The sequence below is a fragment of the Bombus affinis genome, chromosome 7 (assembly GCF_024516045.1).
Source record: "Bombus affinis isolate iyBomAffi1 chromosome 7, iyBomAffi1.2, whole genome shotgun sequence".
Classification (NCBI taxonomy): domain Eukaryota; kingdom Metazoa; phylum Arthropoda; class Insecta; order Hymenoptera; family Apidae; genus Bombus; species Bombus affinis.
The window spans coordinates 12,413,647-12,438,460 of record NC_066350.1 but is presented as its reverse complement, the minus strand read 5'-3'; the positions used below and the strand labels follow the sequence as shown (position 1 = coordinate 12,438,460).

At 41.1% G+C, this 24,814-nt stretch overlaps 1 protein-coding gene across 4 annotated transcripts in view; it reads right to left on the bottom strand.

Annotated features, from left to right (window-relative positions):
* Positions 1-24,814, bottom strand: part of LOC126918609 (tyrosine-protein phosphatase 99A-like) — a 419,436-nt gene that overhangs the window by 260,369 nt on the left and 134,253 nt on the right. For all 4 annotated transcript variants that reach the window (XM_050726688.1, XM_050726686.1, XM_050726689.1 and 1 more), the window contains exon 2: positions 3,905-4,198. In XM_050726688.1, the coding sequence (XP_050582645.1) occupies positions 3,905-4,198 (294 nt within the window). The remainder of the gene's footprint in view (positions 1-3,904; positions 4,199-24,814) is intronic.

Here is a 24,814-nt window from a genome sequence, read left to right as displayed (position 1 = left end):
TCTCACTGAAAGTAACGTTTTACGGTTCGTATAAACAATATGAATTTCAATGAGTTCGTCGAGTTGGCACAAAGTTTGGACAATTATTCACTATGTAACATCGCTTGGATCTGGCTGCATAACAAATAAAAGGAGAAGATTCTTTGGTAGACGAGACTCGAAACGAGGACATCGATGTCACGAGGCGTACGACGCGGAGAATTTTCAAAGCTCGAATATCGCTTCTGCCTGGCACAGAGTCCCTTTGGCGAATTTGATTTAACTTCCAGAAAATCTGCTTGAAAAATCACAGAAAACCGTTCCATTTCGCGAAGCTTTTACGCCGATCTTAAAGAGGCTCAACTTTTCCAGCCGTCCAAATAATCGTCCGACTTTCGAGCCGGTACCAAAAGACATCGACACTTAACCATCTGCTCTGTTATATCATCTACCTTCGCTACGTACGTTTCATAGAAGTTTGAAATAGAAAAAAAGTCGTAAAACGCAAAGTTCTTCCCATGCTTTCAACCGCAAAAACGAAAGAAGAATATAGGGGACGTAACAAAGCTTTAAAAGTAGAATTAATTTCCAAAGTGGAAGATTCCGAAAATGGAAATCCGTGGCTGTACTTATAATGGAACCAGGTTATCGATCGAAACATTCGTTCGTCCCAGTGGCGCCTAATCGTAATTTCAAGAAAGATCCACGTAAGATTCACGTAAAACTTACGTCGACATGAAAAGAAAATTCGCCTCGTCGCGTCGCATCGCGTTGTATCTACTAAAGGGTTTTCGCAATGATGAAAAAGTCAAAGAGAAATAGGCGCCGCGCGAGCAAGTTCGAAAGAAGTTCGCGGAAAAATCAAGGAGAACGGAAGTCTTCCGGGAAACGAGGCGTCACGAAACCACACCCGCCACGGATTCCAGAAATATTCATTTTAATGGTTGATATAACGCGGATATTGGTTACCGTCGAAACGGTACGTGTCCGGAATTCCGGACACTATCACACGCCGCACGGAATATACGATATAAAAGGCGGTATTTGAAATCGGGACCGAGCGAAAGCGAAATATCCCTCTGAATGTTCGCCGACTATCGCTGCCCGTTTACCTGTCAAACGCGAACTTTCATCCACGACGATTAACTCCGTCGACAAAGAAAGTTTACTCTTTCGTTTTACTGTTTCCCGCGCGACTCAGTTGCTACTGTAGTTGATAAACTTTACATAAACGCCATGAGAATGTTTTTCGCCTCTTTACCACTTGACTTCTTAAGTTAAAAAAAAAAAAAAAAAAAAAAAAGATTGATTAATCTGTATGACCTAGAAGAACGTTGTTTGTGCTTCACGATACGATTTGCAATATTTGCTTGGTATTTTTTAGGAAAATGTTCTGCTTAACGATTGTTTAACATGAAAATAATCGTTAAATACCGAATCGTTAAATACATAGTTAGCGAATCTGTCAGAATGACGGATTTCAATTTCCTCTCTTTTTCAATTACCGGCTATATGCAGATGTTTTTGATAAAATTGATATGAACTTTTATTGAAATATGAATATATTCTGCCGTTTTATTTTCCTCATACAATTTTAATTAGAATTATTTATATAGTGTGCAGTTACGTACACACGAGGGATCTAAAATAATTATTTCGAAAATTGAATAAAGTCGCGTGAATATGAATGACGTGTTTTTAAAACGCTTTTATCAAAAGATCGGAAAATGTTTGAATTTGAGAACGTATTATTGGAAACAACTAAAGTTAAAGGTATGAAATTAATTCACACATTTAACGCTTCGATGAATACTGTAAAAAAACTTATGGTTACTCTAACCAACTCAAGAGAGAAACGACGAAAGCATCGTGTCGCTAATCATCCACGAAAATGTCGTTAGTTTGCCGGATACAGGCAATGGAAGAAAGAATCTCGGGGAAAATATTGAATTTATTTTTTTCGATGCAGTTCGTTTCAACCGCGGCGAACTTCTTATTCAAATGGAGTCGCGGATCGTGCATTGAATGCAAATGACCGAGACATAACGCGATAGGGGCTTCGGTTTCTCTTTTTCTCCCTCTGTCTTTCTGAGTAAGAGATGCACGCGCGCGCGCGTGCGAAACTTTCAGCCAAGTTATGCGGGGCGAAGTTTTAACGAGAACTCCCACGATTCCGACGCCTATGGGACGCTCGGAAAAGTTAGCTTTTGACGCGGTAGGTAGCACGTGACGAATTCAAATCAGCCATAAATACTTACGGCAAACATACCGCGACAAGTGAAGGGAAACTCACGTGTAAAATAAAACATTAGAAGGGCAACGAGATAGTTAGGAAGAATGTTATCACGTTATCCCTCTCCTTCGTTCTCCCTTTCGCGTCCACATTTATCTCTTTTCCCCTTTACTCGACATCGCGAACTTCGTATAAACTTGGACTAGTTTCCCATACAGTTTGGTAAATACAAATTGCTAGACGTTGGCGCACGAACGAAAGAACGAAAATCATTACGCGGCGGAAAAAGGATCGATTAATTTCCCTACGCGATATGTCCAACGACAGGACGAGCAGGGAACTATGGTCGTTCGCTAGGTTTTAGGCACCGTTAGCTTGCAAGTCGGATGGTTCCATCAAACTACAGAGAGTACACTAACTATAGGATTTTTAGTTTCCAACACGGTTCAAAGGGAGGAACGATCGATGTGCAACTCGCAGAGAATTCCCAGTGGTCCCAGGGCTCCTTCTGTGCACAGTTACCGGCTAAAAGCAACATAGCTGCCCCGAGAAAGTTTTCTTCATTTTTAACAACACCGAGAAACAGAAGAAACGCATTCGAAAGTTGGAAACGTCTTTGGCGCTTACTCGTGACTCTCGACCAGTCTCAGGATCGGGGAAAAAAAATTTCTTAGCCAAAGAACCGCCCCTTCCTCGGTGGATAAACGATTTATCGATGCGTCCTTGTCGGGCGTAGTAACTCGAACGTAACGGCGAAAGATCCAAAAGCTTTCGAACGGTCGATGTACAATTTCGATGCTCGTTCGCCAGAGTTTCCTCGATTATCCGAACGACGATGTAAATTGCCTTTACATTACGCCGGAAATTTAGCCCCGCTGGCTCGCAAGTTTATCCAATATCGTTGAAGGAACGAGGGATTGAAGTTGCCAGGAGCTCGGTTACCGCACGGCTGAACGGCGCGCCTTGCAAGACTCGAAAATTGCCTTCGTTAGTTACCCGACCACTCTTTCGATGGCCCCCTTTAAAATAATAAGACTTGCAAAATTTGCCACGGTGCATGACCCGACCACGTTCCGCTTACATAATTCCTCAGAATCGTTCAATTTCAGCTAGTTCACATTGTTTTACGACAAATATTCTATTTTCTAGCTTTTGCGCGAGATCCAGAAAAAAGAACAGGTGAACGTTTTTTCACTGTAATGTTGGATTGGATCGTCAGAATTTTATAAATGGGTACGTACATGCGAATCATGGTTTCAAAAGGGCCGAGAAGAATTATGGAGCGCCAAGGTTAAAACGCAAATATACTGACCCATTTGGTCCGTTTGGCGCGGTGCCAAGCGACGAGGTACGCGAGACCAGGTTAATTTTTAATTTACTCGCGAGAGAGGGACAATCCTGACAGATTAAATCGAGAGACTCGGCAGGATTTGTCGTGATTATTTTTACGATGGCCAAGTGTGGCCCAATGTACGGCAATTTCGATCGTTACAAGCTCAATTTTTCCATGGACAGAAAAGGGACAAGCTCCGTTTTATAGCAATTTAATTTATTTCCACACTTGACGGTATTTCAATCGACGTTCGACAATCTTCGTGAAACGATTTCTATGTCGGGCAAAACCGAATCAAAGCGAAATCGAGTAGACTGACGTGAAACGTAAAGAAACACTAAAAAAGAATGAACACTCACCATGAACTATTAGACTGATAACAGCCTCCGGCATGCTGCGGCTGTTCACCAAGCAAGTGTACTCTCCGGTGTCCTGTGCGGTGACCGGATGGAACTGGAGCGCGTAGTTTTTCAACGACAACGACACCCTGTTCTGATGGTTCCATACGATGGTAGTGTTGCTGCTGTACTCAAGCAGCTGCATGCTGTTAACCCGCCATTCGAGCATCAGTATGAGAGAATTCTCTGTCACCCCTGGACAATTCAGCGTCACGTTTTTCCCAGCCTCGACGACCATCTCTCCCACCATGGAATCTGGAAACAGAGACATTGTTCGTCCATCACGTCGTGGCCGTTATCGCGAGAATAAAAAACAAAGAAAGCTAACTCTATCCGTGGACTGTGAGGATCTACACGATCGGGCTGCGTCAGGACCATTTCGCCAGAGGTCAGATAAAACGAGCTTCCTTTCCACGCTTTCTACTCTGGACGATTCTTATGACCGTGACCAGTCGTCTCGTGTCGTTTCAAAGTTTCAACATTTCGCGAGTTCGGCAGATATATTGATGCGACACGGTTACGTTAACGAAGTTAAGCACAGACAATGGATTTATGTTGCTCAAAGTAATATCACATCGCGTTTCCTCGTGTAAATTAACGATGAGACGATCTTTACATTTCCAGTATTTTCTATTTATTCATTTTTCAATTCGAATGTGTATCTTGCAAGGGTATGAGAATTTTGGAGAGACCTATTTCGTGGTACTCGACATTTTTTAGGAATCTGAGACTGTTGTTTGAAATTTTGTAGAAGTTTGAGCGTTTGGCGATGCGTACATACGATAAGTTTAGTTCTATTTTGATCAAATGACTATTATGACTAGGGACGACTATAATGACTATAATGACTATGGGATGCTGAAGATAGTTGTTTAGTTTTCCTATTGGTTCTGTTTTCGACCGATTAATGCGTCTATGGGGCGAAAATAAGGGAAGAGAAAGTGCGTACCTAAGTATAGGTATTTTGCATTGACCAGGTTTGAGTTTTCCTGTACCCAGTTACCTAACTTGGCTTTAAAACCACCTGACTTGTAACTGTCAACCTACAATTAATTCAGCTGTCACGAAACACACGATGGAAAGATCCGACTGTTTAGATGAAACCATCTTGCAAATTTTCTCTTCCGAACAATTTGATTCTCCTTCGTTAGAACAGCAAGGCGGTACAGGACGCGTAACCAGCGACATTCGAGCAGATTAAATGCAACGAGACGGATCAAATGGCAACGACTGCACTTTCTTGAAACGGGCGCGGGCGCTAAGCGCGCTTCCGCTCGGTGTCTCTCGCGTTACGAAGCAATTTCGAGTCAAACTCCCTGGCAAAGAGTCCAATTAGCTCAACTGCTCCCTGTTTTCGGATAGTCCTTCCGACGCTGATTCTGTGTCGGTACGGAGCCCGCCAGATCTCGGAACAAAAGGGACACGCCGCGATTTGAATTTACGAGCTACGTGTTCGAATAGAGACAAGGTCAACGCTAATGCCAATCTTGCAACGACGTAGACGGTAGGTTACATTAAACGATTGTATTCTTGATTCGAAATTGTACTGGTTACGGATTTACTATGTTTAAGACGAATTACGGTGCCCTTCTATCTTGGACATTCATTACTTCCTTTCATTGACTTACATTACTTCCACCATTCATTTTCGTTGATGACAGGCAAAAACAGCAAATTCGATCGTAATAGCAGAATGGTGTACTGCGTTGCAAGATGATGACAAATTACGTAGTATAATGTTATTGCTGTACCGCGGATGTTTATGCAAATATGTAGGTAATTTCATGATCCCATAAAAAAGTAAGACTGCTTTAAAGACCTGTTCAGCTTTTTTAATTTTACAATAAGCAGTTTATTTGGGTCACTTTGTGTGTTTACGTATATCAGCATTCTGCAGATTCTTGTACTTGCAACCCTCTCATAAATGCACGAACGACTGTAATTTAATTATCATAGTCAAGGATACTAACCGATTTATAATCGCCAACGTCTATAGCCCTATCTTCCTTTCTTCGTAATTAACTTCTTTTCCAAATTCTCGATTGTCTTGTTTCAAGTTTTCTGCATTTCACGCAAAAGGTAATATGGCGCTCTTTCTTGTTGCTACTTTCAACGACTTTCATTAATGTTCATCGGTAGCGTAGCAAGAGAAAACAATTTGATCATAGCGGAAAATAAATGAAAGGATAACGTCGATATATAACAGTCGATTCCTATCTCCCTTCCTTCGTGCAGTAACTCCCCTCCCTTAAACCCTCGAGTTTCGATAACGATCCAGCTAAACATCGGTTATCTTCGAGCCAGTGTGCATACTTCGATTAACCATAGTAATCGCGGCGCGGCTACGGTCTATTATTTCTGCCCACTGTTTCCCTTGGCCCTAGTTACGCGGATTCCAACAAGAAGCCGATCAATTAACGGTATTGGAACGGCAGTTTCCATATTTCTCAAGTTTCGAGGTCGTGTTCGTCGTAAGCAGAAAAGGGAACGACGAATTAAAACTCTTGCTTTTCCTCATTTCAGACCATCGTCACGAACTTCCGTCTACGGCTTTCACATTTTTCACCGCCTTCGCCGTTCGACGAAATTTCTGCGCGGTTTTTTTCATTTTTCGCGAATGGCTCGCCACGATTTCGAGCCACGGTAGCTCCATTGAATCAGCGAGCGATTTTTCCAACGTGCGAAAAAAAGAGAGAGAAGAGAGGAAAGAGAGAGAGAGAGATAGCGAGGTAACGGAATAGTATCGAATTGACCGAGCGGCTAGGGGGATTGGTTCGATCGCGAAATCGCGTTCTTCAAAACCGAAAGGCCGTTATGACGTGATTCACGAAACGATTCCATCTCCAATCTTTGATAAACTGGACCGTGAGCGTGCGCTGTACGAGCATTCGGTTCACGCGTATTCATACGTGCATAAAGTGCAACTTAGCCCATGTCGACTCTGTAAACCCATTTCTGGTTTGTGCCACTGTTCACCTCTTTGTCCAACTCTCGCTCCGTACCGCTATTTCTGTCTCTGTTTCTTCGTCGTACGTTCGATACTCTACCATACACACCACTGATCGTATGTAGTATCCGTTCAATCCTCTTTTCCAGTGACGCAGACCGATTTTCTCCGGCATAGCCAGCGATCAACGACCGCCCAATGGTTCTGCGAATTTGGTTGAACTTTGACCATCCGACATTCCGCATCGATTCGTAGTTCTGACCGGAAGTTACGATGAAAATTACGTCGAGACGACTTTACTATAATTTCATCGGCTGCATTATAACTTTGGTACACCAATCAGCTTGCTACCGCGTTTCTGCTAATCGCTAAACGACCGAAATAGAGCTTCCGATTATTTCAAGGGACGATATCGAATTTCGCGTTCTTGTGATGCTTCGTAGAATTTAAAGAAAATGAGAATTCCGATTCTCGGTAATTCTGCTGTTGCTGATGCACATGTTGCGTTCTATCGTTATTACAGGCTTATCGGGTAACCGTAGTTACGTATACAAAGAGAAAGCTTCACTATGTATATGTGATATTTTTTCATCTTTCTATGTTAATCTATACGCTTGTGTTTGCGAAAGAATTTATAATTATAATCTACTTCCTCGGGATAGTAATTTCTCATACGTTTCGTATCAGTAAAATAAAGCGAATTGTTCAAATTTCTTACGGTTTAGAACGATTGTTAGTTGTCAATTTCACTATATTCATTTATATTTTAACGATTCCGAGTGCATCTATACCTTATAATATATGTTAATATACGTTAAATAACGGGTCGAAAAATAATATTAAAAAGTTTCTAATCCTCTTCAAGCATCCAACTCTAAATATGTATTTTCTCAGGAAATAACAAATAAAAAGAATTATAAAGAATAAAGCCGAGGAATACGCCGCGTATATTCCGCTTTCTACTACTTGAATCAATCCGTGCTTCAACATCGACATCCAAGAGCTCAACGTCCTATACTTCTTCTTTCATTCTAAAACCAGTTTTTCCGACATACTTTGCACGAACATCCAGAGCTATTCGGCGCCCGTGCGGACAGCTTCGGCTTTGGGTTAAACGCGTTCCTTCTCTTCCCATCTATGACCAGTTTCCGTCTTTCAACGTTCGGGGCTTTTCGTCGATTCGAGGAGAGCTATGGGAACGTGCATCGGAGAAATGATGTCCGTCCGTGCAGCTGTTCCAAGTGCTGGCCGATCGAGTGAGGGAAACGAGACGATAGGGATAAAGTGTCGTATGCAGCGTGCAAGAATATCGTCCGTGCTGGGACGAACGGAATTACAGGCGCTCGTGTCGCGCGTCCATACGGACCGATCGTAAAAACTAGGAACAATTGCAGCTGGCTACGAGAGTTCCATGATTCGCTGCAGGAAAGTGTATAAAGGAAGATGAAAACACAAATGTTTCTCGCCTGATTTGAAATTCTAGAAATATTTACGCTGCTGTTTAAATATTTAAAAAAGTAAACGCTTGATTAGGTCTCGTAAGTTTTGTCGCTTCTTTGCTAAACGTTTGGTATAACATTCAATTACCGATATTTTCTCTGTAATTCTTCTTTACCTTTTAATGTCTATTTCTACGCGAAATTCACAACGTATACAGTGCAGCAAATATCCACGACTTGGTTTTCTGTTGCTACTTTTTCACCACTCTGTGAATTTCCTCGAAATGTACTCTTATCAAAGATCAAATATTAACGAGGAAGGTCTGAAAACTAAAATTCCTTGAACTGAAAAAACGACACGTTTCATGTGTATTATGAACTTTAAATTGCGTATATTTTTTTTAACAAAAGAATTGTTAATATGGGTGCTACTCTCTGTGCTGTATAGAGTATTATGTTTTTTCAATATCGAAACCGATATAACAACTATCCTGAAACCATTTAGCAAGAATATAACCCTTTCTTTCTTCTCTCAAAAAGAAACGTTTTCTCGTTTAGCTCAATTTAAATATTTCAAATGTTGTATTCGCTTTTTCACTACAAAATTATTCCAGATAGCAATTTCTTTACATGCCCATGTAAAAGATATAGATCGCTCGCTCTACACTGCTTAAGAAAAATACGATCATTGCATACGTTAAAACGGTCGGATAAAATTTCTACCTGGATAGAGATCCGAAAGAAAGCGAATCACGCTAAATCCCTTTCCGAAGGAAGGAGTGCAGAGTCGGGCTTGACGTGCGTTTTCTTGTTTACTCCAAACCAAATTACGACGCGTAAAGGGATTTCCTTTAGTCGACGTGGTTCGCGAATAGCAAGGAAACGTTTGAAATTCAAGCGGTCGTGTCATAACCTTCCCTTAACTCGAAGCAGTTCAAACGGATAGAAACGCGTTCAAGCAAGGCGCACAAAGAAGTATATTAAACGATCCGAGTGAATCGAGACTGTGCCTCCATTATCAGGAAGTCGAGTGCCTTATTCCGTGATATATATTTTACTTGTGAAAAGGGGAGGCTGAGGGCGATACTAGGAAACACAGAGACTCGGGCGAAACAGGAAAACAAACAAGGAACAGCTCCTTTTGAAGGATCGCGTTATTCGAAGAGGAAAGGAAAGTTTTTGTCGGCCTAGCGCGTTTTCCACCTACTTCACGGAAGGCCATTTCGCGCGTAGGTTAACATAATGTAAAAAGTTTCCTCACCGGACACTTGGTAACACGCGCCTGCCACAGCATCATCGACGATGGTGCCATACAGACCGCCACCAGGAAGAAAATATAGCCGTCTGTCCGCGTGATCCCTGATCGTTCAACGACTGGGAATGGGATTCTGCACGCGATACGGCAGCCGCATCAAAGAAACGCCAACGCTTTATGAACTTGCGCCGCAACCGGGACGAAATGTTAACGTGGCTCGTTACTCTTTGAACTTCGTCAGAAGCGCGGCCATAAAGCGTTCGAGCGACCCGTTCTCGTGTCACCTACGTCACGTTATTAGACGACATTCTCGCCTGTTCTGTGACAGCGCGGCAAAAAAATCTCCTACGCCACCGACGCTTGTCCGGAGTAGCGTCTGGTTTGTGGTATTCATCAACTTTGCGTCACATGATCTTTATTCGAACCTGCGAGCTTTACTTCGATAGAAAAGAATCGTTGAAAAAAAGCTGTCCCCGATTTTCACTCGAGGCTACGATGAAAAATTAGAAAATATTCGACGAGCAGCCTTCTATCTTCGTAAAGATACATCTATCGTACCGGACTCTCATTACAAAGGGAAAGCAGAGTAGAGGAAATGAGCCGTGAATCAGGCGAGCTTCTCGAAATCAACTTTCCAAGCGATGAAATATCAACGGTGTTTAAAGCCGCGGAAATAGTACCGTGAGTCGTCGGTGTTTCAACCATTGCAGGAAGAAACGTGCCATTATGTAGGCTTCCGTTTCTGAAGCGAGAGACAGCACAGGGATGGAAAACGGTAACAGATATCGAACTGGGTGTACGGAGAAACGGAAAAGTTCAAGGGGACGGGTGGAATCGAGCTGAATGCTTCGGAGGAAGATTTTTTCCTATTTCAACTTGTTTCATTGTTTCTCAACGATCTATACCGTGTAATTAGACTGTTGTGAAATGGGTCTTGTTACGGTACCATCTGACCGCGGTTACTTCGTATAATCGCGCGAGGATACGATATCATGGAAATGTAGGCAAAGAAAATTTCAGCTCATTAACAAGGTCGCTGCTTTAATTGAATAGTTAAAACCAGCATTTTTAGGCCACGAGTTGGCGCGTTTTTTCCATAGAGGGGGCGAGATACGTAGACGAGACCCTTCGACCATTCGAGTTCCCAGTACTTGGCGTAATTAAACGCAATTAGAGTTGTTATTTTTAAAGTCATCGCGTCTCTCGACGTGATTTCTCGGGGCCGCGAACACGTTGAACGAAATTACGCGTTCGATGCAGTGTATCCGACAGAGAAAACGTAGAGTGAAAAGAGGAGAGACGTTCCATTTTTCGCGTGCTTCGGCTAACGAGCGAGGCGGAGGACGCTTCGGACGCGATTTCTTCGTCGTTTTTCGTTCACGGATCACGGCATTTTATCCCCAGACAGGATATAGATCACGGTATTTAACCGACTTGCCCGGGTAAATGCAAATAAATAGAAAGATACGGATGCCGCGCCGTGTCGAGAAAGTATCGGGCAGACTCGTCGGGAGATCAGACGAAGAATGAGAAAACAACAAAAAGGAGCAGCGCAGCTATTCGATGGAAAACCGAGAGCGAGAAGAAAGGAAGAAGAAAAGAAGAGACGACAACTTCGTGTTTCCTTTCGCGCTATCGTTCCGATTAATCCGGCTTCCTCCTTAATTACATCGACGAACGCGGCTACGGAACGTGTCTCAACATCGAACTTTTCTCCTCCGTTCGCTCGGTTTCAGCAGAAATCCTGCACGCGCCGGAAGATCGTTCCAATTCTGAACGAATTGGTCGACTAACACGATCGAAATAGCACGTCCTTCCACACTACCTGTATTTTGTCAACTTAATTCTCAACCATCCTGTAAACGATAACATTTTTATGAATTAACCAGCCAAATATCACTAGATACTTTGTCCTTCCGACGGTTCTAGAGTATTAACCGATCTTCTCTAAAAACGGAATCGTGTACCGATCTTGACCAAGGTAAGAATCTATCGCCATCTAGAAATTGAATTTCATCCCCTTTCTTCGCGTAGCCGACCGGTTCGCCAGCGTAAATTAATTTACGCAAATCTTCTGTGGGCATGAATTTTTCCAGCACTAATTTCCCCAGGAGCCAGCACCACTCCACGGGATGCAGTCGCACGGCCTTGGCAAGCCGTTACCACGGTAATTACCTTCCTACCTTCGTTCTGCTCGGCCTTTTTGTCTCATAACCAAGTAACTATCTTAATTGCTTTCGCTTTCCTGACTCTAGATACGTCTCTACGCTTACCCACCTCCGACCCTTCGAATCCCTCCACGTTTTGCCTTCTGCCACCCCTTAAATTTCAGCTCCCTCTTCCCTTCGGTATCGCTGTTCATTCCATCTGTGATTTGTGCGGTTTCGTTTCGACTCTTTTAGTTCGTGATATTCTCTGGCCACTTTGCTGATTGTTCTTGTCTTTGATTCTGAACGATTCCCCTTGTCTTTCTAGCAAGATTTCTCGCTCCTTGCTCGCAGACAATAATGCCTGATCGCTCGTGCGACACGGCTCCGTGACAATCCTCTCGAGGGAATATCGAACGAAACCAGTCGGTCCGCCAATTTTCACGCTGTTAGTCGCCACTGCGTTACCCGGCATCTCGTTATTCCGCTTTCTGCTTAGAAAAATCCCCTCAATGGCACTCTGACGCTCTACAGGGGTGACAAGCTTGATAATTATCACACTTCTACTTATCGGAAAAGATATCGCAACAGTATCGCTTTGCATCGAAGCGTAAGTAAAAATGAAAGATTATCGTCCACTTTCATGCAAAATTCACGACGACTTCATTTATATCTCGAATTAATGAGGAATTATTATTAAAGATTAAAAAAAATTCAGAATCTTATTACAAGTTTTTCCATTTATCATATACGATTCGATTACTCACAATCTGACTTGACTCTAGAACAGGGAACGTCCCAGGCTATATAATACATGCAATATCGCATGATCGTGTATGTAAACAAACTTCGTCACGGAAAGAGGCACGCGTTCACACCACGATGAAAGCAGCACGAAATGAGCAAGATTTTCGTAAATCTTTCTCAAGCAGCGCAGTCGTTGGCCTAGCTCTGCCTAAAGCGATCTCGTTGCTCCAACCGAGCGTGGCTCGTTCGTGGCACAGGCTCGCCACATTTTGCAGAATGTCATTATTTCAGAGAGAGCGTTTGTTACTCGCGACTCGGGACCGCCTGGGCTTCTTCACGCCGAAGTGTTTACTCGAAACTCACCGTTGAGGAACCGAGTGGCGACCGCGGTCCCCTTTCACAACCCCGCTACCCCTTTTCAAAGGAATGATTTTTTAAAAATTCTTCGCCCGGGGTTGGAATTCGTTAAAGTTGTCACGAGCCTGGCCTGTGATACTTGCCAAAAGAGGTTACAGGAAAGTGTGTTTTTTCGCCCTCACCCCACGTTCTGCTTTTCCTCTTTATACCACCGCTACATCTCTGGGTATTTCAAGCAGCACGACCGCAAAATTGGACAGACCATTCTGCAACCCCTGCCCGCACACCAGAGTGTTTCCACTCACTAATCTGGCCAGCTTTTCCTCTGTACCATGAGCATTGCGGAATTTACCGTTTACCACATGCTAGAAAAGTGGTGAGTCATCGACGAAATGAAAAAATTATTCTGTGTTTCGAAGACGCGTACGCGATCGAACACTGTCACGATCATTAAACATCTTTACTACGACAGTTGGAATTTTGGACGTGATTGGGAATTTTTGCAAGTGATTGAGCTTCATTTGCTAGAAATGCGTGGAAGCTTGAGAATTGAAGATTAGGAGGTGGAGAAAGGGTACATGACCACATTCGTGGTTTGGGACAAGAGTAACTGAACCGAGTATTGTAAAATAATATGAAAAGGGGAATTTTGAATAACCATTTACAACCAGTGATGGGATATCAAACGGTATAGTCACCTAGATAAATCCAGTGCATCATAGGACGCGAAAAAGGAGTGTGTGACCATCCAAGCTTAGAGGTTGATGTGTTCTGAAAATATTCGTTTTGTTAGAAAGTGATTGCGAGAAATTATAAGACATAGAAAGAGAGAATTGAACGAGAAATGCGTGTTCGAGTTAATTCTTGAATCTGCACTAGATACAAACATTATTTTCCTTCTGCTTATCTATGATATTTCTCAATCTTTTGTGTAATTTAGCAATTATTATAATTATTGTGTAATTTAGCAAGACTCATTGTAAAGCAATGGTCCCACTAAACAAAGAACAAATTTTATTTCTCAATGTTATATTATGTGACACTATTGCTGCTTAGAATTGTTTCAATATATTTAATTATATTTATCCTAATATATCTACAACAGAAATTCTTATAGTAATGTGTAATAAAATCAACGATCTCATGAATGATTGTGACCGTGATATTTACAAAGTAAATTCATCGATCACAATGTAATTGGTATCGAACAATGTTTACTTAGTCCGGTTTCCGAAAGACGATGGAACTTCCGAGCAAACGAATGGATAAGACTCTCTTAGATCTATGAGCGATTTCCGAATCGTTCGTGGCAGGTAATACGTAAACTTCTCCTGGTTTAATTGGCCGCTTGGTCAAGCTGTCTCGTTAATTACCTCCCATTTAATTAGCGTCTACTCTCTTAGAGGGTAACAATAGGCAGGCTCTCGCGAGCTTACTGTAAATCACTGACTTTGGATGCTCCAGCAATTCGATACGCTTCCCTTCTTCGTTCCTATCCACGAACCGGACGAGACTTCTCGCGCAGAGAGTCGATTAGTATGTCGCTTCGTCTGATGCACTTTCGTGTCTTTGTTTGTCCGGAACCGTTTTATACAGGAACAGTTTACAAAACTTGCTTTAGTCTCTTTCCATCGCCGCTATTTTTCTCTTTGAGCTTCTCGATGTCGGACAAATGTAAGTTGAACACGGGTCAATGGATATTTCATTGGCAAAGGTTTAGTTTACGGAGCAATCGTTGTCGTTATAGTAAATTTTCTACGATTTTCGATGGATTGTTGGAAAATAGAAAAGAAATATTTCTTTCTCTTTAGAAAATTTTTCGTATTATTGGATTGTTCGAAAAGTTTATAGCGAGATTTAAGAAAAATTTGAAGGCGACGTATCTTTTCTAAAATTTGAATCTTATTCGATCACATATAGTTCGTTACTGGTGACGTCTCCTTCGTGTATCAAACAGATTCATCTTATTAAAATCGTATTCCTTTAAGTACTCCTTCCAAGATTTCACGTTATTCCGTGTGAATTGTTGGATTTAAAATTTTTTAGCGTTTAATTGGAATCATGGTAAAAATGGAAATAAATGGTTATTAATTATAATATAAAAACTACATTAAACAGAATCGAATATATCGACTATCGTCTGATATCGGTTTAATAAAAAAACGAAAGCTTATTAATTAATCAATTCGATACATATTACAGTATTTAAATAAGTATTTAAATATTTGACGGAAAGATGAATATAACGCAGAACATATTCATTACAGAAAATGCTACGAAGTTCCTGGAAAATCTAGTACATTTATGTTTCTTTCATGTTTTTTTTAATTTCCTTTTATCTTAAATGGCAAAAGTGAGGGGATGAATGTGCGAAAACAACCAATCATTAAGAAATGGAATTCCAGCGTCGTTGCCATGGTTAAACGAATCGAGGATCACGAACAGCATTTTCTCTACCAAGGTCTATTCGATTCCCGTTGAAAAACGAAACTGGAATTGCGTGGTTCGCGAGATTCCGATAGTCGACGCTCCCGCTAATGGATCATTCGGTAGAAGACAAAATAAATGGAACCAGCCCCCTTCGTTTCCCACAAATGGAGGTTGCCTCGTTCGAGACGATGCCTTCGTGTCTAACCATCTGCCTGAGATGTCCGTGTTGGAAACCCGGCACGCAGCTTTCACCGAGCAATTTTATACGATATCGTTCACCTGACTTAAGGAACAACCGTATAAATCACGTTTCTAAATAGCCAAGTACTCGTCGTTTACAGCGTCTCCCTTCCACTTTTATATTTCATTTTTAAACAGCATGGCCACGCCATATTATTTTTATATACGGATACGTGCTATTTTATTTATTTTTTATTTTATCTCCACCAACGAAACACGATACCTCGTTACCAATCTTTCGACACTCTCTAATTACGTGCAAATATTTGCGAACCGTCGTTCGATAAAAATTTTATCTCTCAAAATTGTCGAGAGCTTGATGTATACGGAGGAGAACATAAATATTTTCAATGCACTGATCGATGATCAACTACGACCTCGATCTCCACGATCAGCCATTCGTCGGCATATTTTCGTGGCAAAGGCGCGAATGACGCGTAACAAAAATTTAATGAAAGATAAAAATTTCATCGGTCGCACGTGTATTACGTAAACTGGCCGATATAAATCAAAACCGGTTTGAAACCACGATAATTACGGGTCGCGTGCTTCGTCGAGTGTACACGCGCGGCTCTCTTCCCCTCTGTCATTTTTCTCATCCGCGAACAAGGACAGCGGTAATTACGCAACAACGAACGAGGGAGGAAAGGAGGAAGAGACGATATAAGCGTCGTTTCATCGCTGCCGCGATAACCACCCACTGATCCTGCCTGCCGATTGCGTCAAAACGAATCATCCAGGAAGTCGCATCGTTTATCGAGATTTCCGTAGTCTACGATCGAGCTTTCGTTAACGTGCCATTCGGAGGGCGCGAAAAATCGAGCGAACGATACACACGCGCCTCGCACGCGTGTTTTCGCACTTTTCTCTGTGTTAGCACACGTGCTCTAATGGATTTACTCGCGATTTCCAACACGATGGGAGTTACCGTATATCCTGTTGTTTTTAGAGACTTGGAGAATGCATTTGGCTTGAAAGTTGACCAAACTAGAACGTAGCTGCAGTTTGTGCTACATGGAATTGTTTTATTCTCTTTATTAGATCTGTGTTATCCGAAATTATTAACGTGTAAAGCTTAAGCAGATTTTATCAGTGACGAGGCTTAACGGAAAAAGGCAATGGATTATATTAACTGCTATTGACGCCGACCTTTAACCTTTTAGGTACGATGCGCTATTATAGTGGCTTTCGCGGATATCATTTTGATACGTCAGTGTCAGATATCAATTGTTGCTTTTCGTTAAAATAAATATACCATTACTACATGCTCTTTATAACATGCCGATCCGTATTCTTCTAATTCTTTAGAATCTTCAAGCTCAAAATGTCACTTCGAAATAGAAAACCAAGAGCAATTTGTAAAAACACTATCGCGCCATCATTGTGAAAATTATGACGTGCGTCTATGTGTGGTACCGTGCTTTGATATATATCACACTCAATTGTATTATTAATTATTAAAGTTCAAGTATATGCATCACATCTTTAAGTAAAATTATAATTTAATTATCAAAAACTTCAATCCAATGTGCTTGCGTAGAGAACAGCATTATCCCTCACACATTGCAGTGCTGTATCGTTTACGCGTAATTCGCGTCGAACCCTGCCGTACAGAGAAACAGCCCTGCACAACATTTAATCATACCTAAGAGTTTAAACGGAAGCTTTTATCATTATGGAATTGAAAATTAACGAAGATCAGTCAATTTTAGTTATTTCCATAAAAAAGTAGTGTACGCAGTTTGATTGGAAAGTAACGGTTTTCGTGCCTTTTTAAATGTAATTACTCTTTATTTTAATACTAGAAATTTCAAATTTCATAAAAATGTCATTATCTCGTCGTAACGAAGATATTGCTATCACATTAACAACTGTGTCAAGAATACTTTAGTGATCATAAATATCATTTATTCTCGTTCAGAGATTAAAAACTCGAAAATGGTAAAGTAGCTCGCCTTCACCAGCGATAGGTTCACACTCTCAGTGCTATTATTATTTTTTCATCAAATTCGCTCTTAAATCACACGATTGTTTTTATCTATAATCGATTTTTTATCGTCAATCGGCCATGTAAAATAGGATAAGCATTCCGGGTGAACGAAGGCAATGTCCCTCATCGCGTGTAACGAAAAATCAATTTGAGACCTCGATACGAGTCTGAAATTAGGTACACAGAGATAATGAGATGAGAGTGTCGGTCAAGTGTCGCCTGGCTTTTGTGCATTCTTTATGATAGAATCGAATCGAACGTCGACTCGATACGTTGAAACCACTTGAAAATAATTGGCATATTTTCGTCGATCCTCTACATTGTCAGAGGATTCTTTTTCTCTCATGCGTTTCTCGAGAACAAAAATGGTTATTAATTATTTAATTAATTATTATCCGTTTCGTATAGGTACGTGATATTAAACATCCAATCTGGACGATTTTTCAAAACTCCGTTGAAATTATATTCGCATAGCTTTAGTTCTACAACTGCTTGGTTTTGTTTAAAGATTAAAGATCTCTTGTACACGAGCATATTTCTGTTGTAATTACGTATACTATGTGTGACTTTATATGGCTAGGCCAAATAGCTAACGTAACGAGACACGAGTGTTCGTGACACGATAATTTGAACCAAGTCGGTATTTTCCAAAAATCGTCGACGACAATTATAATTGAAATTGTTTCGGAATAATCAAGGTTCTTTGTAATATCGGATATATTCAATATTTTATCGCAATTAGTTCTGATCGTACAATTTGGCTACAGTTGTAAATATCATGTGTATGTGTATGTTTGTGCATTTATGAGAAATTAAAAAATGGAAGATATACAGGATATGCGTAATATTGCACTATATGTGTAAAATATTTAAAGTAAAGACCTTTTTATAACATTTAATGGCCGACGCAAATCTCTAGTTAAGTAGCAGAAAGAAATGGTTTCCTTTAGTCATGTTTATATAAATATGAATTTGCATGATCACCCGCAGTCTAATTGTAAATCTTCGTTACTAATACCATGTTTACATTAATATATATTACCGTCACGTATAAAGTAATATTTTATCTAAAAATTGCAAAATGTAACGGTATATGAACATATTAATATACATTTCATAATATTTTCATAACGTTTAAAGTGTGATATCTTTTAAAACAAACGTCCGAATCGTTTCACGAAAGAGTAATTTCGCGAATCCATTTCAAAATCCATTAATTTTCTACTAAAATAAAACTTTCCACGAATTTCTTATCGAAAGAGTCGAAACAGCCACCGATTCTCTCAGCTCTTGTCATATTTTCTCTATAACCTCTGCATGAATTGATCACGCGTGTGAAGGAATATTATTGAAACGAAAGAAAATATCTTGGAGTTCAAGCTTTTGGTTTAATAATTTTGCCAATTAAATTATTCGATTATTTTAGTATTAAATTATTTTTGCAAATTCCGTGTAACGGCGAAAAGCTGTTGGCGATGTAGCTGACGCTTGAAACGCAATGGGTTAAGCGAGGAATTGCTGCAATATCCCACAGCTCTCTGGAAGATCGTCGACACCTGTCTACTTAGCCCCTGTCCGCGATTACGTGACCAACTTGGTTCCCGTGCCGCGTGTTCGGACTTTCGCTGCTCCGTACGAGCGAAATCTCATTTCGATCTAGCTTAGTCAACCGCAGGAAGAGGAGGTGAGTTGCGACAGACTAGATGGAGTTTCCGCGTGGTGTCGCGCATATAAGTTTGTATGTAAATACAGTCGGAATTCGAAATTGTTAACTATAAACCGTGATGAGACGAATAGAATAGAGCGGGATGAGCGAGCTCCGATCTGGTTCGTTGAATGCCGCAATTCTGTCGCACGATTCGCCACAGAAGAACACGTACGTCAGAGGAAACCCGCCTGCGGAGTTACGCATGAAAACGGAACGCCAAATCGAAGAGGAAACAGAAGATCAAACAATCACGAATGGAACGAAGAGGATGAATCGAAATCTTGTCCGGATGAGTGAGCGTATGTAGCGTTGGTAACTCTGTTACATAAGTGATCGAGGTTAAAGTTTGCCAGATTCAGCAAACTTCTTCCCCGCACGCAGCCGACACACGTTCGATGCTTTCCCACACTCTGGACGCGCGCCGTACCGACGTTGTCTACATCGCGTGATGGATCGTGACGCGCGTCGGGGACATCGATCGATACCGTGTCGATAACACGCCGCCGGATATTACGTGTCGACCGGGAAAATTAACGGTTTTAATGGAGGTCGGCGAGAATTTTCCGCGCCAATGGCTTAACTTTGTGCTGCAAGGTTATAGATTCGAATGAAGTTTCGACTAGCACCGTACACCGACCCTTTGTGCCGGCACTTATCAAATTTGTTGCGATCTGGAAGTTTAATGCCGTTGTAAATGGCTGTTGGACGCCACGCTTAACCGCATAGGGGAGAATTCGGCCGCGATCCAGATACCGCAACCGCTTACAGTATGTGCCTTTAGATTGGGATTCGTTGCTCCGATAATTACAGATAGTAACGTCGAATACAATTTTGTTCGATCAAGTTGATCACGAATTCGTAGATGTTTGCCATGAAACGTTAGGTATATCGATTATAAGAAATGTCTTTGTATTACGATTTCGTACGTGTCTTTGACGCTTTGCGGGGTGAACTGGCGTCGCCAATGCAAACCCTCCCCACGACCATGGATCGTACGTGTGAAGCAGAAAGCGTATGTGTGTACAGGGGAAATTGTTGGTCACGAATCGGTAGATATTTGCACGGCTGTTAAGGTCAGTTAATCAAGCGTCGCGAGGGATCTAATGAAAGGAAATGCGCCCTCTGAGACTCGAGCGGATACAATTTACGAATTTATCGATACCATTAATTCGTGGTTGGTGGCGTCGTTCCTGAAGTCAAATTTCCGTACCTAGTCGCCAGCCTCTCGCTTATCGATGGAAAATTAACTCTGGAATTGTATCGTCGAGCCGACTTCCCGCCATGAATATCGCTTACGGAGCAATTACCGCGTCGAACTCCTCTTCCTGTGGATCGAACGACGCGATGTCGATCGACTTTTCGCAGAAAAATTATATCGTATAACGATTATGGTTCTTGTGTACGATCTTGTGTACGATGTACGAGATTGATTCGACACAAATTAATGCAGGCGCGTTAGCGAGCATTGGGAAAATAATGCAAGAAGCGTCGTCAAATTCGGCTAAAATGTTATTTGCAATCCTATTACCGACCACGTTTTATTCGCTTAGCGCGATTTATCGAATTATTAAATTCATGCGATTTCATTGAATCCATTACGATTTATGAACAGGCATCCCCGCATTAGCGCGATCGCGTACCGTTATTGCGACATCTGTGTAAACGATTAAAAACGTGAATTTGTCCATTGGACACGTCCACCACACGCGACCTTTTCTTCCACATGCTAATTAATCATTTATGCGATCGTTAATTTCGTGCGAATTAACGGCGGGTTGGATTAAAAGTCCGGTGAATTCACGTCGCGTGTTCATCGTACAAAACACCTTTGTGAGGGCGTAAAATGGCCCGCCTTGATGAGAGAGGGTTGTTTGCACGAGACCCTATATAGTACATAGTATACAATACTGCTCATAATACTTTGGTCGATTTGTAGTAATACCGTGTGACTTTTACCAAGGTGTTCAAGTTAGCGATGAATTAATAACTAGGGGAACACTCGCTATCTTCCGATGAAAGCACTAGATTATAAATCTAAATCACCTATCTGCTAAAAAATTACAATAATATATTTTACTGCTTGATAACAGAAGAGCTTCTATCAATGTGGAAATCCTTAATCCGTCTTATAGTTCAAAAATTAAAGAATCTAAAGACAAAGAATTTATCAAGTAACAAGATAGTTTCATGAAATAGGTCAATTACAGAAACTAGTTTCAGTGTTGCAAATCGACTTCAAAAACCGATTAAGATTTATAATGTGACTATGAGACAGCGATTATAAAGAATAGAATCATTTGTCTAATAATAATTTTCTAATTAAACTACATCTCGTCAACGATACAACAACGGTACAGATACCTTTGTACGACAATATCGCGCGTGGACGGGCCGTGCTACGACGATATAATTAAAACAAACAATAACCGACGAATGTTTCAATTGGCAAGTTCCAAGATTGCTCTATTCGCTTGTTTCTTAGAGAGACGAAAGTGGTTTATCCAACGACGAAACTAAGGCAAGAGCCACTGTGTATTGCTACGTAGTCATTTTGCGAGCGAACAAAAGAGACAGGGAGCTACGTCGCCATTGTGCTCGACACTCGAGCCCTTTGACGTTTACCTCGAGCACACCGGATAACGGACAAATCCTAATTCAGTTGGGTCGAATTAATCAAATTACCATGACTCCCTGTTTCCTCTGCCTCTCTCGCTTCGTCTCGTCGCAGCTTCTCGCAGTTCGGATCTCCATCGAACACACCTCATCTTGGAATAACCGACGACGTTCGTCGAGGGGTGGCGAGTGGTTTCAGCCAGTTAAGGGTCCCCAGGTAAACACGAGTAATCCAATTTCTGCGTTGAGCGCCGCGAGGTCAACAGAGTTTCGGGCACGTCATTGCGGCTTCCTAATTCCGTTCGCCTTAAAACACACAAACGGGGGCACCGGTCGTACGCGACCAACCCTTAAACGCGTTCTTCTCTAACTGTCTCTTCCCCTGGATCACGTATCTTTAATTATCTTATCCCGTGGTGTCGCAGAGTTTCGCTCCACACGTTTAATTCCATTAACGATCTATATCACGTTATTGGAAGCTAATTAATAATCAGGAATTTTGCTAGCTGGCAAAAACTACAGGCGGTTTGTTAACTGCAATCGTTGGAGTAGCTTGCACGATGAATGGAGCTGTCCCATCGTAGTGACCGAATTTCCCTGGAATTATGTAACTCGTAAACAGTGGAAAAACTATGGTAATACATTGTAGCACGCTGTACTCCTCTGTGAAATGTGGCCACGTCGAATGGTGTATTTACAAATGGAGGGCTGAGAATCATAGCGCTGTAAGTCAATCCATTGCTGTATTTCATAAAATAGTGTTCCCCGGTTCATTTGAAAATTACGGAAGAAAAATATAGTATGTCCAATTCCGTTGTTTTCTCATTTTGATGTTATTTAATGGTTAAGAGCGTGTATTTTAACATAGCATAATTAAAAGGAGGAACGATCGATTCGGTTCGAAGATATAAACGTTCCGCAATACATGACAAAACCGTGACATTTCGTGAAAAGATCAATGGCATACTTAACATTCAAAATGTGATGATCAATTACTTTTGAAATCAATATTTTTTTCAGAAAACCGCGCGATCAAATTTAATAGAGGGATAGTTTTAGAAAAAGTAGTTTACGAGAAATTACTCTCGTAAGAACAAGCAATGTGATTTATCGCGTTTCGCCAGTTCATGCTTTCCCTATGTTCATTTTATTACACGAAACGCATTATATTTGTCCAAGCCATGAAAACGTGGCGCGACAGAGAATAAAGTTATAACATGATTAATAGTAAAACTAAAGGGATGATGCTTCTAGGATTCGACTAAATCGAAATTCTCAAAATCTTGACGCACACCACTGTGATTTTCAGCCCCTCGAAACGATATCGTTTGTCGGTTTGTCGGAAAATTTTCATCGCGTTAAAGACGTCAGAATGGTGCTCAGCGGGAAAAGCTATTATTAGATCGCAATTAGTGCGACGAAGTAGACCTTTGGCTTGGAAAATCTTGATACAGGCCATTCCATTAATGCCGTAGAATCCGTAACGGCGCATAGCTGCATGCACCGCTCGCTCGAATGCTTATTAGCACGCGAAATGCTTTGCTCTCGAAATCCGGGGATGTAGGTCGCTATAAGCTTCGACGTTTCGTTATTTCGTTACGTGTCGGCTATGTTTCGCCCGTTTTGCAGCATTGTTGCACGTACTTACAATTTCATCCTGTTCTCACCATCGACTATTCTTATGAAAACAACCATCAAGATTAATTGATCATTAGCTGGCGTTGTACAAGGCTGCTCCCTCGTTTTCTCCGTTTCTCGTTTATTTTTCTTGTTGATTTCAAAAAATAAAGATAAAAAGGCTGGAAAGAACATGATGGATAACCCGTGTTCGCTGGTTTTTCGCCATGCCATCCCTGTTTAGTGTCAGGCATTAATATGTTGAAAAATGACTTTTCGCGAGTTCACCTCGCGTCTGTAATGGTCGATGGTTCGTAAGACATTCTTTCCTTTTTCCTTTACATTCGCAGACTTCAGTTAACCCACTATGATACATCCGAATGCTTGTAAAAGTAGTATTACTTTCTTACCAACAATTCTCACTGTTAATAATCCTTAATATCTCCTTTTTGTACTACGTTCTCTCGTTTCAACAAGTGTCTACTATTGCGCAGTTAAAGTTTCAAAGGAGATTTATGTTTCATTACAACTCAGGAGAATTTTATTTCGAAAAGAGAAACTAATAAAATTATTATGAAACTTTCTATATCGAAGAATATCATTTCATTTATTAAATTTATCAAAGAATATTGTTTTAGTTAAAAAATATCATAACGTTTGCACGTCTTTATGAATTCCTAATTAATTAAATGCATGAAATACGTCCAATATGAATACGAGATCATAGATTCGACGTTCCATTGAAAATTTACATGCACGGAACTATAACTTTCCAGAAAATCGATTCGAGTGTATAAAATTCTACCACACAGAATGTTACATACCTTTACCATACAGTCTTCGGGTTAACAATGGCACAATGCCTCGTGAGTTTCATCATTTTACCAAGCAAGTAAACTCACATTTAAGATCAATCAAGCCAATTTTTATCGATGTTCGAATTTTATTGGCGGATCCAACGTATGATAAGTTGAACGACAGAGCGCTTAATGCTATAGGTCGAAGCCTGAACGCGAAACGGTATATCGCATTTATATCCGTTAATGCGGGCTTGGGAATGGCAATTTGCATAGGTTTCGCAGTAGCGTACACCAACTATGTGCTCAGAACTATCGCTGCTACAACCTGGATCCGTATCTTGCTAATCCTTTGCACTTTACACGACGCATCGAAAACTCGGTCTGGTTGCGATTCCAAGCTAAGAAAGAAGCGCGTTCAAATAAAGTCCCCGATATCGGCTCGTGGAAAAGACATCGATTCTCTCTCTTGCATTTTTTCGCAAATTCTCCTTCACGTCTCTTCTCTTCGAAACGAAATTTTCTCTCAGAGACGCGTGAAAAATAGACGTTTACGTCATTTTATATTTTACAGTAATGGTTGT